General features: G+C 46.6%; 1 protein-coding gene across 3 annotated transcripts in view; it reads left to right on the top strand.

Annotated features, from left to right (window-relative positions):
- Positions 1-402: 402 nt before the first annotated feature.
- The window catches only part of FZD3 (frizzled class receptor 3), a 49,352-nt gene continuing 33,556 nt past the window's right edge, over positions 403-16,198 (top strand). Inside the window, exons 1-2 of one of the 3 annotated variants that reach the window (XM_052692126.1) lie at positions 403-507; positions 4,759-5,260. In XM_052692126.1, the coding sequence (XP_052548086.1) occupies positions 5,072-5,260 (189 nt within the window). In that variant the 5' untranslated portion in view covers positions 403-507; positions 4,759-5,071. Of the gene's footprint in view, positions 508-4,271; positions 4,572-4,758; positions 5,261-16,198 lie in introns of those variants that run through there. The other 2 variants (XM_052692117.1, XM_052692132.1) reach the window with 2 other exon arrangements.

Here is a 16,198-nt window from a genome sequence, read left to right as displayed (position 1 = left end):
CTATGTCCCTACTACCAGCATTATCACATCCCACACAATTTATCCCCTCATACCCCACTTCATTTATGCACTACTGCCCTCATACCCGCTCTCCCTGTCCCCCGGCCCCCCCGCCGTGCTCTCTGGTAGGGTCCTTCCTCCCCTCGTCCCCTCCCGGCCCAGGGCCGCCCCTCACTCGCCTCCTCCCCTCCCGCGGGCGGCACCGCCTGCTCCTCCCGCTAGGCCGCTTCCCGTCGCTATGGCAACCGCTGCCCGGGAGGCCGCCAGCCAATCACATCCCGCCAACGGTCTGGAGGGGGGGTGTCTTTACCTAGCAACCTGCCCGGCTCGCTCTGATTGGTTCGCGAGCTCCGGCGGGGTGAGGCTGACGGGGAGAGTGGGCGGGGCGGAGGCGCGGGGCGGGGCCGGGCGCTGCGGCGGGGTCGGGCGGGAGGGAGGCGCGGCCGTTGCCTCCCGCCGCCACCTGAGGGAAGGAGCGGAGCGGCCGCGGCGGGACCCCGCGCTGAGGTAACGGCGGGGTTCGGGGCCGTGCGGAGCGGTCGGGATTTTCCCTCAAGGTTGTCGCGCTTTCTGCCCCTACGGAGATCACATAGAGCGGGGACGCCGGGTGGGGGGGAGCGGCCATGAGGCGTTCTTCGGGCGGAGGAACGAGCTGAGGGGCTGCACTGGCGCTGCGCGTCCCCCGGGGGGGGCGAGAGGTGCTGCTCCCACCTGCCCTCCTCCCCCTCGCTTCGTGCCTGGCGGGCGGGGGGTGGCGGCTCCTCGTTCCCTCAGCGCTGCGTTGGGGATGGCTTGCTTGCTCCACATCCGATTCCCTGCGGTCGGCGTGAGCTCCTGCGGAGGGAGGTGCTGAGCTGTCCCTCGGGATCCATCAGCATCCCGAGCAGAGATCAGCCCAGGTTGGGAGGCACCAGAAGGATAGAACCGTAGAATGGATTGAGTTGGAAGGGACCTTTCGAGGCCATCTGGTCTCATTCCCTGCACTGAGCAAGGACACCCACAGCTCCATCAGTGCTCAGAGCCCGTCCAGCCTGACCTGAGTATCTCCAAGGATGGGGCACCACTGCCTCTGTGCAGCTTGTTCCAATGCTTCAACATCCTTGTTGTAAAAAACATCTTCCCTCCATCCCATCTAAATTTCCCCCTCTTTTAGTTTGAGACCATTTCATATATTATTGTAATATCCACAAATGGAAGGGAGTGCTGAGCATCATCAGGTCTGACTCTTGGCTCCCCACGGGTCTACTCAAAATTGTGTGGGGGTCGGCCTCTGTTCCCAGGTAATCGTCAGTAGGATGGGAGCTGATGGCCTCAGGTTGTGCCAGGGGAGGTTCAGGGTGGATACGAGGAAAAATTTCTCCTCAGAAAGAGTGTTGTTGCAGTGGCACATCTGGCCGGGGAGGTGGTGGGGCCACCAAACCTGGAGGTGTTCCAGAATTGCAGAGATGTGGCTCTGGGGCTCATGGTGGGGTGATCTGAGTTTGGACTGGATGACCTTAGAGGTCTTTTCCAACCCGAATGATTTAATGAATGTTCAAACCCTATGGTTGAGGGCAGAAAGAATTTCTTCTGGGAGCGGATTGCGGCGACCTGGCCTAAGTGCAAAGAAACCATGGGGAGGGGTGTCAACACGTGTGCCCTTCTTCCCCTATGGCCTCCTCATTGGTGTAGAGGATGTGGGGGTTATGCTGTGGTTCTCCCTTAATCCCTAACCTAAATGGAACAGGGGAGTTCAGCGCTGGAGTTTCCTTCCCGCTGACTAATTAAAATGGAGTGACGAGAATAATGTATGCTGCTTTTGTGCCTTCATGTGGGTGGGAATGGGTCGGGGAAACTCTGCCAGTGCTTGTGTGCAATGGGCAGGTTGCTTTTCTGTCTTCGTGGTCAGAACTGGCTGGGGAATGGCTAGGGTGACATTTTCTCCTCGTCCTCCCAGTTGTGCAGGGAAAATCTAGTTTGCTGTATGGTCTCACATCTCCAGCAGGTTTAACCATTAATGTGTTCACCTGCAGAGTGTCCTTGTAAGATCTGCTGATTTATTATTTTTTTTCTCCCCCATTACTTCCCCTTACTGCCCTTTCTATTAACTTTGAAATTTATTTTTGGGGAGAAAAAAAATGCATGTGGTGTTCAATCCTTTCACATCATGACTTCTCACTCTATCATTATCTTCTCTGCATGTCTTAATGTATCTTTTACAGCAGGAATTAGATGGGTTTGCATGATTATAAATAATGTATAAATGTGCAACCACACTAACAAACGGGCTATTTCCTTCCCCTTTTGCCCACAGTTTCTTTTGCAGCCCCTTAGGGGATGCCTGCCTGCCTACCTACCCCCCTCCTCTTTAATCCCAGTGTCACCAAAAGTATTTTGTTTTTATGTACATATAAGAATAACCACAGGATTCCATATGCAGAGGCTTAACAAAGAGCATACAGAACTGGATCTGTGGTAAGAAACTATCTTGACGCTGAAGATTGCTTGTTATGGCATTCATCTGTCTGCACCAATTAATAGGTCATCTGTATGCTTGTCTGTGAAATGTTCACCTCCTGTTGCAATAGCATGGTTGTCTTTTTTCTTAATTTCACTTCTTTCTTTTCCGTGAAGGAGCATGAGCTGACCAGGCTCTGTAGTCTAATATTCTTTTCTGGCTTTAGTAAACATTTTCTTTGTGGTACTGTATGGTGGTTGCTGTAAGTATGTAGCATCAGAACCTCTCTTAGGAGGCGTTTTCTTCTGATTGCTGCTGGAATGGCATCTGAATCATAGGATCCCCCCTAGGAATGCAATAGCCAGTCCTTGTTGTGAGTTTGCTCCGATGAAGTTGTTAGATGGAGTCTTCTTGAGTTGGTGCCTGAAGTCTTTGAAAAATATCTTTCTTGAAGGTCAGGGGGACAAAGCTTTTCGTGGCCATTTGAGCTTGGAGCTGGGTGGGAATGAGGTGTGGTGGGATACAGCACATTTTACATGTTTTGGTGAATTTTGGTCTTGTAAATTCAGTGTGTTGACCGTTCTTCTCATCAGTGCTTGCTTGCTTCAGTATGAAAGAAGAGACTTTCATCTGAGCTGTGTTGGCTGATTCTACTGCTTATCTTAGTGTTCAGGTAGTTCACTTTCCAGCTTTTCTTTTTATTGGTCATGTTTCCTTTTCTGTAGTTTGGAACAATTTTACTCTTTGTGTATTTTTCTTTATGTTCTAAAGTGTGGCTTCAAACATGGATTTCCTGTCAGTAGCTGTGAAAGAGTGGGCAGCCTGTGGGAGAAAGTTGTCAATGAACTGAACGCAGTGTGGTTGTGTTTAACACTTTGGTCTTTTTACTATTTGCCTGTTTGTTTTTCCAACATGTCTTGAACAGCTGCAGCCAAAGCCGTTGCCTCACGTGATCTTAAAGAGAAGTGTGGAATAGTTGAGGTTGGAAGGAGTCTCTCAAGATTACCTGGCCCAACCCTCAAGGTTTATGAGGGTTTAGAGGAATACGGTGTTTAATTTTTCTGACCATAAGATGGGCCCATGTACACGTGTGTACATCTCTGCAACTTTTTTTGACCAGCTGATACTAGCAGAAGGCTGACAGTGAACTCTTTCATATCTCTCACTAAGTTTGCATTGGAGGGAAAGGAAAACATTTTTTCCTTCTGGACTTGTAGAATTTAGGGCTCGTCCCAAACATCTGAGAAAAAGCTTTCAATCTTGAGATTTATGATCCTGCTCTGATTAGTGATGCCTCCACCTGGGAACGCTGATGGAGCACTTTGGGTTTCCTGGTTCAAGCAATATTTCTAGATTTCTATTACCTTTCATTACAAACCATAATTCTTTTAAAAGCACTTTGGCTAGAGACTGGATATTACAAATCCATTGCTGAAAAACAAAATTGCTCTAAGAAAAAAAGACTTGTGGCTCTGTCAGCTTTTCTCAAACTTTAGCCTCTAGTTCCAGAGTTTTCCTGCAGCAGATGGATGCAATATGCTGAATCCCTTTAATGCTCTGAGAAGATGTGGGCCCAGCTCTGGGAATTACTGCTGTGTGATTTGGCTCTGTAGGCAGAGTGGAGCTGGCAGAACAGCACTATTTAGCTACCTGTGCATTTTCTGTCTTTTGCAGTATGCAGAGAAAGGGATGGGCAAAGAATGCTGCCTTCTGGCTGATATGTGGTGGGTATGATGGCTGCTGGAGTGCAAGATATGAAATTTGTCTCAAATGGCTTAGAGATGATGAAAGTTGGCAACAGCTGGGCTAAAACTACAGGTGTGAGCACAGCCAGCCAAGCCACGAGTGCAGCTTGCAGGGCAGAGCAAAAGTCCTCAGTAGTGCAGGTTGGGACTTGTGTATTGGTGGCAGTGACTGTTTTGTTTTTGTTTTGTTATTCAGCAGAAGCTATGTGGCCGTGCAAGTAAAGATGCTATCGCTGAGAACGTGCTGGTGGAGTTTGAGTCATGAGAAGCTTGGTTTCAGTGTGGTCAGTGGTTGTAGTCTCACATGGTTGTAAGTTAAAGTGCAGGGTTTCTCTAAAAATATTTTATTCCTAGTAAATAGATTTCTGCCTTTCCACCATCATTTTCAAGTGAGTTTTGCAGCATACCTCCTTTCTTTTTCCCACCAGAAGGTCAGAGGGTCCCCTGACCATTTTTAGTCTTGCACACAAGAATTTTTAAGCAATTTTTCCGATGGTGTTTTTGAAACTAAAACTGTAATCAACGAGAGAGCTTTTTTGATATATTCTATTTGTTGTGTTTTCTTTTTGTCTTAAGCTACCTGTCAGAGGAAGAATGTAACCTGGCTGCTGTTCTATCAGGATGGAGTCAATTGTGTGGGAATGTGGTTAAACATCTGAATACCTTAACCTGATGCAGGTGGTAAAGCAAGATGCCTCGTTCGTCTGTCTCAAATGCATCATCTTCAGGACTGAGCTGACAATGCTGTGCACTGAGAGTTTCCCAGTCGTGAAGAACCTAAACCAGGACTGCAAATAACTGCTGCTGAAGCAAAATCAGGAGGCAGGAGAAGAGTTGAAAGAGCTTTCTGGCTGGGCTCGGGAACTGGCCCCATTCACGGCGTGGAAGGATGGCTGTTAGCTGGATGTTCTGCTGCTTTTGGCTCTTGGATGTTTTGGTGGGCTGCACAAGAGGGCACAGTTTGTTTTCCTGTGAGCCCATCATCCTGCGGATGTGCCAGGATCTGCCTTACAACACCACCTTCATGCCTAACCTTCTGAACCACTATGACCAGCAGACAGCAGCATTAGCAATGGAGGTAAGGCTATGGTTTTTTTTATCAGCATACATGATTTTGGCCTTCAATTGACAGGTGGTTTGTAACATGAGCTAAGAAGATACTCACATCAGAAATAAAAATGAAGAACATCTGTATTGTTAAATATAGAATCAAACACTACTTGCAAAACATGCATTGCAATATGTACTAAAATATGCTGTGACTATGAAACTTGCTTTTTCAGTATGAACTGAGTGGAATAGACTGGATGTGTTGGTATGTTTCTTGAAATATTTAGTCCAGGAATGCATATTTTGAATGGTCTGTCAGCTAACTGAATGCCAGGAAAATGGTGTGCTGAGCAAAGGCTGCAGTTCTGAAGACTTTGGCGATTTTGTAGAACTTGGCCTTTTCTTACTTGAAATTTGATGTGAAACAATGAGACCATGAAAATAAAGGAAATTGCTAATTTGTTAGCACTGCTTTCTTCAGCTAGGAGGAAATCTATTGTCTTGTAGACAGTTTAATTAACATGTTTCTGTTCTGTATCCAGGCAGAGAACCTTTCATACTTGCACTTCCTGTGTTACAGTGGTACCTTACTACTGCTACCATTATCCCCCTCAAATCTGTCTTGGATTTATACATCTCCTTCCCTCAAAAAAATAAAAACAACTTAAAATTCTCTTGAGATTGTCTAACCTTTCTTTGGAGAAGTTTCCTGATGAGGTTTAACCACGTGTTTTCTCTTTCCTTCTCTATGATGTGGTTTATACAAGACTTACAAGTTCACTTCAGTCTGTTCCCTATCCTGCTGTTGCCTGTACTTAAGGAGCTTCCTTGTTTGCTATTCTGTGTAATGGAAGATAAAGCTGATGGGCTTACAGAACATTAGGCATGTCTCACTTTCAAACAGCCTATCCAAATATTTCCCTTTGTGATTTCTGCTAATGGATTTCTTGTATTTTTGATGTGCTCTGGAGTCCTTGCTGGTAGATGGACCAGGTGGATTAATCATACGTTTTCATCTTCGAATGATCTTCCCAACAATATAAGATTGTTTAACAACAGCAATTAAATCAGTATCAAGCCAAGGCTTTATATAATGCTTCCATGGAAGGGTTATGAACCAGACTTGACAAGCTTTTTACTGCAAGGAGGAAATAGAGATCATTACCCTTAAATTTGCTGTGGTTGAAACAACTGCGTGGACTTGCATTTCAGCTGCTGATTTGGATGTGGCTAGGGCTTCCATTAGAGATGATCCTGGTAAGCTCTCAAGGCCTTTGAAAATCTTCCTGTAAGGAGAAAAAATGGAGCAAGTAAGGAAGTTTAATATAGTATATAACTAGTTGTTGACACTTTAATGGAGTTTATTTCCTAATTGAAAACTGGGAGCTAGGATATTAAAGGAGTTGGTGAAACCAAGAGGGTTGAGGGCTTCTGAGGCTTAACTTGAAGAGATGTGCTGATAGTGGGGTTGCATTGTTGCTGAGTGGTGGTATAATTAGTTGGCACCAGTAAGATGGGAAATACACAACAGAATCAGCAGGTCAACTTAAAGCTAAAGCCAAACCAGAATCAAGAATTGTGAGGAACTTGATTACATTTGAGCTGCACTAAGATGTAAAATGGTGGAGAAAATTGAAAGTGGTAAGTATGTACTGGGTAGAATAATCTTCACAGAATGGCCTGGGTTGCAAAGGCCCACGATGCTCATCCAGTTCCAACCCCCTGCTGTGTGCAGGTCACCAACCAGCAGCCCAGGCTGCCCAGAGCCACATCCAGCCTGGCCTTGAATGCCTGCAGGGATGGGGCATCACAGCCTCCTTGGGCAACCTGTTCAGTGCCTCACCACCCTCTGGGGGAAAAACTTCCTCCTCATATCCAACCTAAACCTCCCCATCTCAGTTTCAGACCATTCCCCCTTGTTCTATCACTAGTGGTGATGCATTAGTGGTGGTGGTCAGCTTGTTTTCTTGTATTTATGTATTGAAAGCCTGACGAAAGAGTAAGATAGCAAAAAGGAAAATCAGGCACCTAGAATAAATTAGAAAATAGTAGACCAGCCATTATGGTGGTGGTCTGTAATGCTGTCATACACTGATAGCTGGTGTGTTGTGGGCTGTCCCAAAGAATGCAGTGGGGCTGAGTAAGGTCGCAGAAGAACAGGAGCGATGACCCCAGGTTCATGGAAGTTCTCCCACGTGGAGTCCAACTATGGTTGGACTACAGTGTGTGCTTTAGCCTAATTTTTAACAGCCACCATCATTAGTGGCATGCAGAGGTTTTTTGGGTGGGTCCCTGTGTCATCCAGCACAGGAAATAGGCCCTAGCAAATGAAGTTGGTAGAAGTTAAGGCAAAGTGAAGGTTCTTCAAATAGTTGCAGAAGGTTGTGGGGGTGAACACCTGGACGAGACTCGATGAGAATGCCAAGGGTGGTGATTAGATAGGAAAAAAAAAAAAAGGGAAAAAAGAAAAAGCCAAGAAAATTGATGGAGACTGAGAGTGCATGGGGGGTATTAAGGGAACATGAGGAGTGTCCATTCTGCAGAGTGCTTTGTCTCCTGGTGACCTAGTGCTTAGGGAAGTCCCTAAAGGATGCGAAGCTGACCTATTGCCCATAATGTTTCCCTGATGCTTCCCCAGTGTGCAGTTCTTGAATTACAGATGCTAGAGGGTATCTCTCTGCCTGGCCCCTTCCAGAATAGTTTTGGGAGCTGTTGGCAACAAATTTCTCTACACTGTTGTATGAATACAGTACTGATGACCTACCCTTCAATGAGAACAAGCTCCAGGAGTTCACTAGCCACCATTTAGGGGAGCACTTTTTCTCTGAACAGTTCTAAATGATTTTCCTCCCGGTTTCATTCAACGTCGTTTTGTTGGAGTATTGTGCAGTGTTGTTCTGCAGTTAAACCCTCTGCACTTGCAATTTCTGGAGACACTCAGGCTTTTCCTCTCCAATTTGAAGTCTTCCAGCTGTCTGGGCTGGCTTCTTGCAATTCCACTGCTTCAGCCCTGTAATCACATCAGTTATCCTTCTCTGGTCCTTTCTCTAGCTCAGTCCTAGCTGAGGTGCAGAGCTGAGAATGGCACACCACGCCAGATGTGAGCATGCTGAGCATTCATAGAGAAATAATGAAATGCTTTTTGCAGCAAAAAATGGCCAACGTTGTGGTGGCTCTTCTGGCTTTTGCTTCACGTTAAACCAGTGATTTCAGAGACCTGTCAAAATATCACTTTTGCTTTCCCTAATTGTCTCTTTAGAGCCACTGCTGGAAGCAGAACAGTAGATTATAGGGGCCCACAGGCTGAGCCAGAAGTGCTGTTGTAATTGCTCTTATCTTCATAAAATAGCTTTCTGCTAAGGAGAAAGAAGCGGATGAGAAGTGAACGTTACTTCTCTGCAATCTGTGACACAAAGCTCAACTTGATAGCATAAATCAACCTGTGTGAAGCGCCGTGTTGCAGCAGTTCAGATACTAGCTCAGTGCCACAGCCATTCTTAAACTTAGCGTGGGAGCGTCTGGTATTGTGGCTGTATGTGCAGCACTGCGTTCTGCCAGTGTAATTAGTGTAGGCTAGTGGCTTCTGCCTGGGGATGGGCTGTGGGCTGCCTCTGGCTCATGAAATGAGGAGGTGTGTACTGGGATGCCATATAGAATTACTTAACTACTTAGGAGCTGGGTTTTGTTGTTTTGTTTCTTGCTTTCTATAATCACAGTTTACGAGGGCTTCTACTACAGTAAAGAGTACACGTGAAGTGAAGAGAATTACAGCTGTTGTCTTTCCATCAGTTGAACTCATCATACTGTTCTTCCCTTGCCATTGGTTGCCTTTTGGAGGATCTGTTCAAACCTCACTGACACTTCTTTAAAAACACAACGATCGGCAAGTTTCCTTTTTCAGCCTTTATGCTAATATGATTCCTCAATTAGAGTAATTAGAATTAGTAAGTCATCGGCGATGTGTTGTTGTACTGCTGCAGTGCGAGAGGGGATGGAGAGGAGAGGCGCGTGCTGAGGCTGTGCTGCCGGAGCTGTCCTGCCCGCGGTACTGCAGGGCTCCCTGCTGGCCTTCCTCTGCCTGCTGCCACGTGGCATGGAAGGTATTCTGGCGCTGTGCTGTTGTCTGCAAGCAGGTGGTTCTTACGGTAGCTATCCAGCACAGTGTGATTCTGCTGTGCTGCTGAATCTTGCTTCTCTGTAGGGTCGTGATGACGGCACAGCACAGCAGTGGTGTTGCAGTGCCCTGCTGCCACTCGTCTGTTACGCAGATCGTGTGCTGAGTGAGGCGGTGCAGAAGTTAAATATTCCCCTGGGGAATCTGACCTTGCTTACCCATCCTTTGAATTATTATTGCTACAGTGTGAAGGATTATCTTTCATCCCTTTTTCACTTAATATTCTTTTGGCCTTGAAGAATTTGCTTATATGTAAGAATGGTAAGCCGTATTTTTTTTGGCTGCCTTAACACAGTTTTTTGGCGTTTATTTTTTTTAATAGACAGTTTGTAACTGTTGGTAATTTGGAAGTTGGAAGCATTTCTTAGCAATGAAAAGAAGCAATTTAATGTGATGATTGCCAGTCACTTCGCAGTTAAATTCACCATCAGTGCTTCCTGCTCCTTAGCCTGATTTCAGTGGGACCTCACAGATGCTCCTAGGGATCAAAGAGGCTTTAAAGGACAGGAAGCAGATAGAGATGAGGCCTAAAAGGGCCACTGTGGGTGTGTGCAGAAGCTTTGTCTCCTGGGATTATACTGGAGGTGGAATGCTCCAGAAGTGCAACGATGCAGTCACCATCTGGGCAGAGGAGATAACGTGCTGTTACTTTGTGCTCTCTCACAACTTCCATTCCCATTTTGCATATCAAAAACCAGCAGTGGGATAGGTTAGGGATGCACTATGGCCAGGCTTACTGGTGTGAGGGTGAGAGATGCAAGTGAGAAATGGAGAAATAGTGGTACTCTGCAGCTTGTTCACCTTTATGCAGTGTGAGAGAAGTAGTCAGAGCAGTAACATGGAACAGAGAGGCTGCCACAAGATTTGCGTGCCTTTGCTGGCTGCATTTCTGTTTGTGTAACAGAGGGGTTTTTGTGACGGTGTTGTTTTTGTTTGGGTTTTTTCTTTGTGTCTCTTCACCATGGTGACCTTAGGAATCATTTTAGTTGTTTTTTTCCCCCACTTAAAATTGATGACAAGTAGGCCCCGAGAATACTTCAGCTGGAATGAACAGAAGTGTTCTTCTTGTTCTTGTCCTGCTCTCAGCACCTGGGATAGAAGGGAGCATTTTTCCAGTATGTCATGTGATATTTTTCAGTGATTCGTTATAGTTGTATTTTTCAAACAGTTTTTCTATCAGGCATACATTACTACAGAATTCAGGCAGTTGGATTTTGGTCTCAATGAGGACTGTTGTCTCTGTGTTTGATTTTCATGAGAACCATGGAGAAGCGTGCAGAATTCACTGACCTTATGTATGTGTTTGATGGCTGCCTGCTCTGAGGCTGGGAGTTCATGCTGCCCTGTTTCTCTTTTCATGCTTCAGAGTGAATTTTATTTCCCACTAAGCAACAAGGATGGGAAAAATATTGGGGCCCCCAGCACAGGAAGGATGTGGAGCTTTTGGAGCAGGTCCAGAGGAGGGCACTGAAATGATCAGACGGCTGGAGCACCTCTCCTGTGAGGAAAGGTTGAGGGAACTGGGCTTGTTCAGCTTGGAGAAGAGAAGGCTCCAGGGAGACCTCATAGCAGCCTTCCTATACTTGAAAGGAATATATAGACAGGACGGGGAATGGCAGTTTTTATGAGGGTGATAGGACAAGGGAGAATGTTATTAACTGAGACAGGGGAGGTTTAGGTTGGTTGGATATCAGGAGGAAGTTTTTCCACCAGAGGGTGGTGAGGCATTGGAACAGGTTGCCCAAGGAGGCTGTGGATACCCCATCCCTGCAGGCATTCAAGGCCAGGCTGGATGTGGCTCTGGGCAGCCTGGGCTGCTGGTTGGTGACCTGCACACAGCAGGGGGTTGGAACTGGATGAGCATTGTGGGCCTTTGCAACCCAGGCCATTCCACCCTAACCCTAATTTAGGATGGTAGATCCTTGACTTCTTCCCTCCTGAACTCCATCCTTATCCCTTATTTTCTTTTGCCTTGCCCATGCACTATTTGATCAGGGGACTGGAGCACCTCCCCTATGAAGACAGGCTTGAGGGAGCTGGGCTTGTTCAGCCTGGGGAAAAGAAGGCTGCGGGGTGACCTCATTGCAGCCTTTCAGTACCTAAAGGGAGCCTACAAACAGGAGGGGAATCAACTCTCTGAAATGATTGATAACAGCAGGACAAGGGGAAATGGTTTGAAGTTGAGGGAGGGGAGATGTAGGTTGGATGTCAGGCAGAAGTTCTTTACCATGAGAGTGATGAGGTGCTGGAACAGCTGCCCAGAGAGGCTGTGGATGCCCCGTCCATCCCTGGAGGTGTTCAAGGCCAGGTTGGATGGGGCCCTGGGCAGCCTGGGCTGCTGTGAAATGTGGAGGTTGGTGGCCCTGCGAGTGGCAGGGGGTTGGAGCTTCATGATCCTTGAGGTCCCTTCCAACCCTGGCCATTCTGTGGTTCTGTGATCCCTTCCTAAATCTCAGCAATTTTCCTTGGCTTTCTGTAGTCTTCAGCTCTGCACTCTAAACGTATAGAAGTGTAAGAATGCAAATCTAATGGAAAAGTAGATTTTAATTAGCTACTGTTGTGTAAGCATCCTAATCTTAGACTTCAATTTGCAGTAAGGATTAATCTTTAGTGTATAAGATTATGATGCCTACAGAACAATGGAGTTGTGCACGATCATAAGAAAGCAAGCTGTGCAGCAGCTCATTAAACCCGACTCTTTCATTAACTGTAGATTTTCCTATTCCAGGTTTTTACCTTAGAAATAACCATGTGAACATTTTTGGATTACTTAATTGTTAAACAAGAATGTTGATCTGAAGGCTTGAATCTCCAAGATGACCTTGCAGAGTGCAGGCAGGGCTATGGTGTTTATAACAACACACAGCTTAGAGATTCTTGCTTTTGGGAAATCTGAAGCTTGTCTGTGTGAAATCCACCTGTTTATTATTTCAGTTCTGACCTGGAAAGGTTTGACTGTTGTGCAGGGGCAGAAGAAATCCAGAGTGGGCAAAACCAGTTTGGGAAAGTGGAGTTGTACACTGCCAGGGAGGGCTGTACACATGTTAGTCTGCTCTGACCTTTTGTTCACAACAGGAGGCTTCTGAGGATGGCATTTCTTGCAAGTCTCATCTTAGAGCCGTGGATCCTATCCTTTTCATGCTCACATCCAGTGAACATCAAGGTGAATGTTGAGTATTTGGTGAAGATAGAAGTGTACAAAATCTCCAGACAGGAAGAAAAGCTGAATAGGAGATAATAATTTATGTTCAGTTGAAGGACAGGGCTGCATGTGTTTATGTGTGTGGAAGTTGCCAGAGGCTTAAAGAGGGAAGAATGGGAAAGAGGCATGTTTTGGGATAGAAATCTTTTGGGTTTTGGCTAGGAACTTGAACACCAGCAGAGTCATGTGCAGGAGTAGATTTCATTGTTTGGACAAGAGATGACTTTCAGGTTGTTGCTGCATGCAGTATTACGTGTTTGGGAGCGTGCTGCAGATCTGACAGCTATTGAGTACGGCCTTAAAGAGGACAGTCAGTGCAGGGGGATCTGGATGCAGGTTAGCAAAGGAATGGATTGGGAACAGAATCACAGAATGGCCAGGGTTGGAAGGGACCTCAAGGCTCGTGAAACTCCAACCCCCTGCCACATGCAGGGCCACCAACCTCCCCATTTCATAGCAGCCCAGGCTGCCCAGGGCCCCATCCAACCTGGCCTTGAACACCTCCAGGGATGGACGGGGCATCACAGCCTCTCTGGGCAGCTGTTCCAGCACCTCACCACTCTCACAGGAAAGAACTTCCCCTGACATCCAACCTTCTGGGTCTCCTGGTAGACCTGAATCATGCTTGAGCACGTGGTCCATCCTAGGACAACAAAATGATGCTTGTTCAGTGTGAGCAATCCCAATGGTAAGTCTGATTATTTTTTTTTTCCCTCCTGGGGCCTCACTGCACTTGAAGAAACCTGATGGAGGTATTGCAGTGCTGTGTTCTACAGAGCAGCATGAAAGAACGGAGTACCAAAGAGTGCTTTCTTTAGAACAAGGGTTAAAGCTGCTGCAGTGTAGATGATTGGTGCTCACGCAGCAGAACTAGGCAGCAGGTGTTAGCAACCCTTACTTTCCTTTGCCTGGCTAACAGGCTTTCTCCAGAGAATAATTTCAGAAATGAAGTTTTCCAGTCTTTCGTGTTTGTTAATGAGAACAAAATGCAGCATGATTATTTTTGAAGTGTGGACTAATAGTGAGAAAAATAAGAGCAGATTTTTGTTGTGTTGTTGCCTTGATAAAGTACTGCCTGCGTGTTGAAGATGAGCTCTCACCATCTTCATATTTTCTTAAAGGAAAGACAAATATGGAACAATGATCCAAGCAGAAATACAGAAACAAAGTTTAGCCTTAGTAGTTTTAGTACAAGCATATTGTAGAAAAGCATTAGTTTTATGTAATGATCCTGTTTAAAGTGAATGATCTACATCTTAATCAACGTCTATTCACAGTGGGCTTGTTTTCAGGGTCATGAAGGCAGATGGCTCTCCGTTGTGGCTAATTCTGTAGCATCTGGTGGGGGCTTAAAGAGGAATTATCAGGAAGGGCAGAACACATGAATTTATTTTCAACAGTTAAATGACAATGTATTTTGTCATTACTTGTAGCTTTAGATCTACAAGTATAAACTCGAACAAAAGAGCGCTGTGCCAGAACATAAAGGGAATGTTGGTCTTTTCATTCATCACCTCCCTACCACAACTGTAATCATTCATTTTTTTTCTCTACCTTAATCGTAATCCCACGGCACTTGCCTCCAATGGAACAAAACCCAGGTTTATATTGGATGCTGTGATAGTGTAGGGTAGTATTTGTTAGTGACAAGACTTAGCCTTATGTCTAGTAGTATGTGCAGCTCAGACAAGGAGGTAGGTGTGCTGTATTAGCACTGCATTAGCCCTGCATTAGCTGCCTTGTGTTCTGCATGTGTTGGACTCCATCCCTGATGGGCACAGATCTGAGAGTACTCCATCTAGCATTGAGCCACTGCTTCTGGATGTGTTCCTGGGAGCTCTTTCTAGTCCATTTTTACATTCTGAGGTTAATCACAGGGTCACAGAATGGCCTGGGTTGCAAAGGCCCACAGTGCTCATCCAGTTCCAACCCCCTGCTGTGTGCAGGTCACCAACCAGCAGCCCAGGCTGCCCAGAGCCACATCCAGCCTGGCCTTGAATGCCTGCAGGGATGGGGCATCCACAGCCTCCTTGGGCAACCTGTGCCAGTGCCTCACCACCCTCTGGGGGAAAAACTTCCTTCTCATATCCAACCTAAACCTCCCCTGTCTCAGTTTAAACCATTCCCCCTTGTCCTATCACCATCCACCCTCACAAACAGCCGTTCCCCCTCCTGTTTCTACGCTCCCTTCAAGTACTGGAAGGCCACACTGAGGTCTCCCTGGATCCTCCTCTTCTCCAAGCTGAACAAGCCCAGTTCCCTCAACCTTTCCTCACAGGAGAGCTGCTCCAGCCCTCTGCTCATTTGACGTTATTTAGCTGTTTCATGTTTACTTTCTTGGCTGAAAGCTACATTGAAAGCTCTTGAGTTTTCCATCCTTTTGACTTACCATCCTTCCAGAATTTGTTTTTCCTACCAGAACATGGCATTGATAAATGTAACTGTGGACTTCTGAAAAGTTGTGTGGTTCGGTGATGGTGTACTTCTCTTCTGCTGGTCACCTGGAAGTGGTGCTTTTGTTCTGATTTTCTCTATTTTATGGTGATTATTCTGACTATAAGATACTTGGATTCAAGAAGAAGCCACAGCAGACCAATTAAAAAAAAAAAAAAAAAAAAAAAAAAAAAAAAAGTATGAAATAACTTATGACAACTCCTCTTTGGTGTTTAAATTATACAATATTGTCTTGCTGGTGTGGCTGCGCTTTCCTGCTTTGTGTTGGGAGAAATCTGTGGTGATTTTAGCGAATGTTAGGATGGCTTTCCTGGAATTGTATCATGTTTGTGTGAGTGTGTGGCTCTGGGCAGCCTGGTCTGCTGGGTGGTGACCCTGCACACAGCAGGGGGTTGAAACTAGATGATCGTTGTGGTCCTTTTCAACCCAGGCCATTCCGTGATGCTGTGAAGGGTTTGTGACTTTTGGAAAGAAACTGCTCTGATGTGGCACGAAGTGGAGGAGATAAGGGCTGCAAACCATCCTTAATGACAGAGGAAAGCAGTGCTCGTGAATTGGGGTTATTCTTCAATCTACCGGAATTGTAGACCTGCAACACAGTAACGGGTCAGTAACGTGTGCTTGGAAATACGTTCCTTACTGAAGGAAACAGTGTAGGAAAAACGAAGTTGAAGGAGGTGGATCCACGTGAGACTTTCAACACGGCCGTGGCTCAGAGCGCAGTTCCAGCACCTTCAGCTCGGGGGTTTTTGTGCAGCACCCACCGTCGCTGGCTATTGCCTTTCAAGCAGACCCCTGCTGCTGTAGCGCCCCGGCTTTTTGTCCTGAAGGTGCAAAGAACAATCAGGCCGCGTTTGTCCTTTCCGCATCGCTTGCGACCTTCAGAGACCAGCTCCGTCCGCGTGCCCCCGTTGTCTCTTCCGTCAGGTAGGACGCAGAGCTGTGCCTGCCTGCCTTGCTACCCTGCGGGTGCCGTCCCGGCCCGCTCCCCACGCCGTGCCCCCGGCCTCGCCGTGACAAAGGCTGGCATCTGCCGCCCTCCGCCTCCCCCTCCGCTCTCCTGCTCTCCCGGCCGGGTTCCTATGGCAACGGGGAAGGAAATTTGAAAAGAGGAGTGGGGAGAATGGAAGCACAAA

Source organism: Tympanuchus pallidicinctus, unplaced genomic scaffold, assembly GCF_026119805.1.
Source record: "Tympanuchus pallidicinctus isolate F22 unplaced genomic scaffold, pur_lepc_1.0 scaffold1, whole genome shotgun sequence".
Taxonomy (NCBI): Eukaryota; Metazoa; Chordata; class Aves; order Galliformes; family Phasianidae; genus Tympanuchus; species Tympanuchus pallidicinctus.
This window is presented reverse-complemented; position numbering and strand designations above follow the sequence as displayed.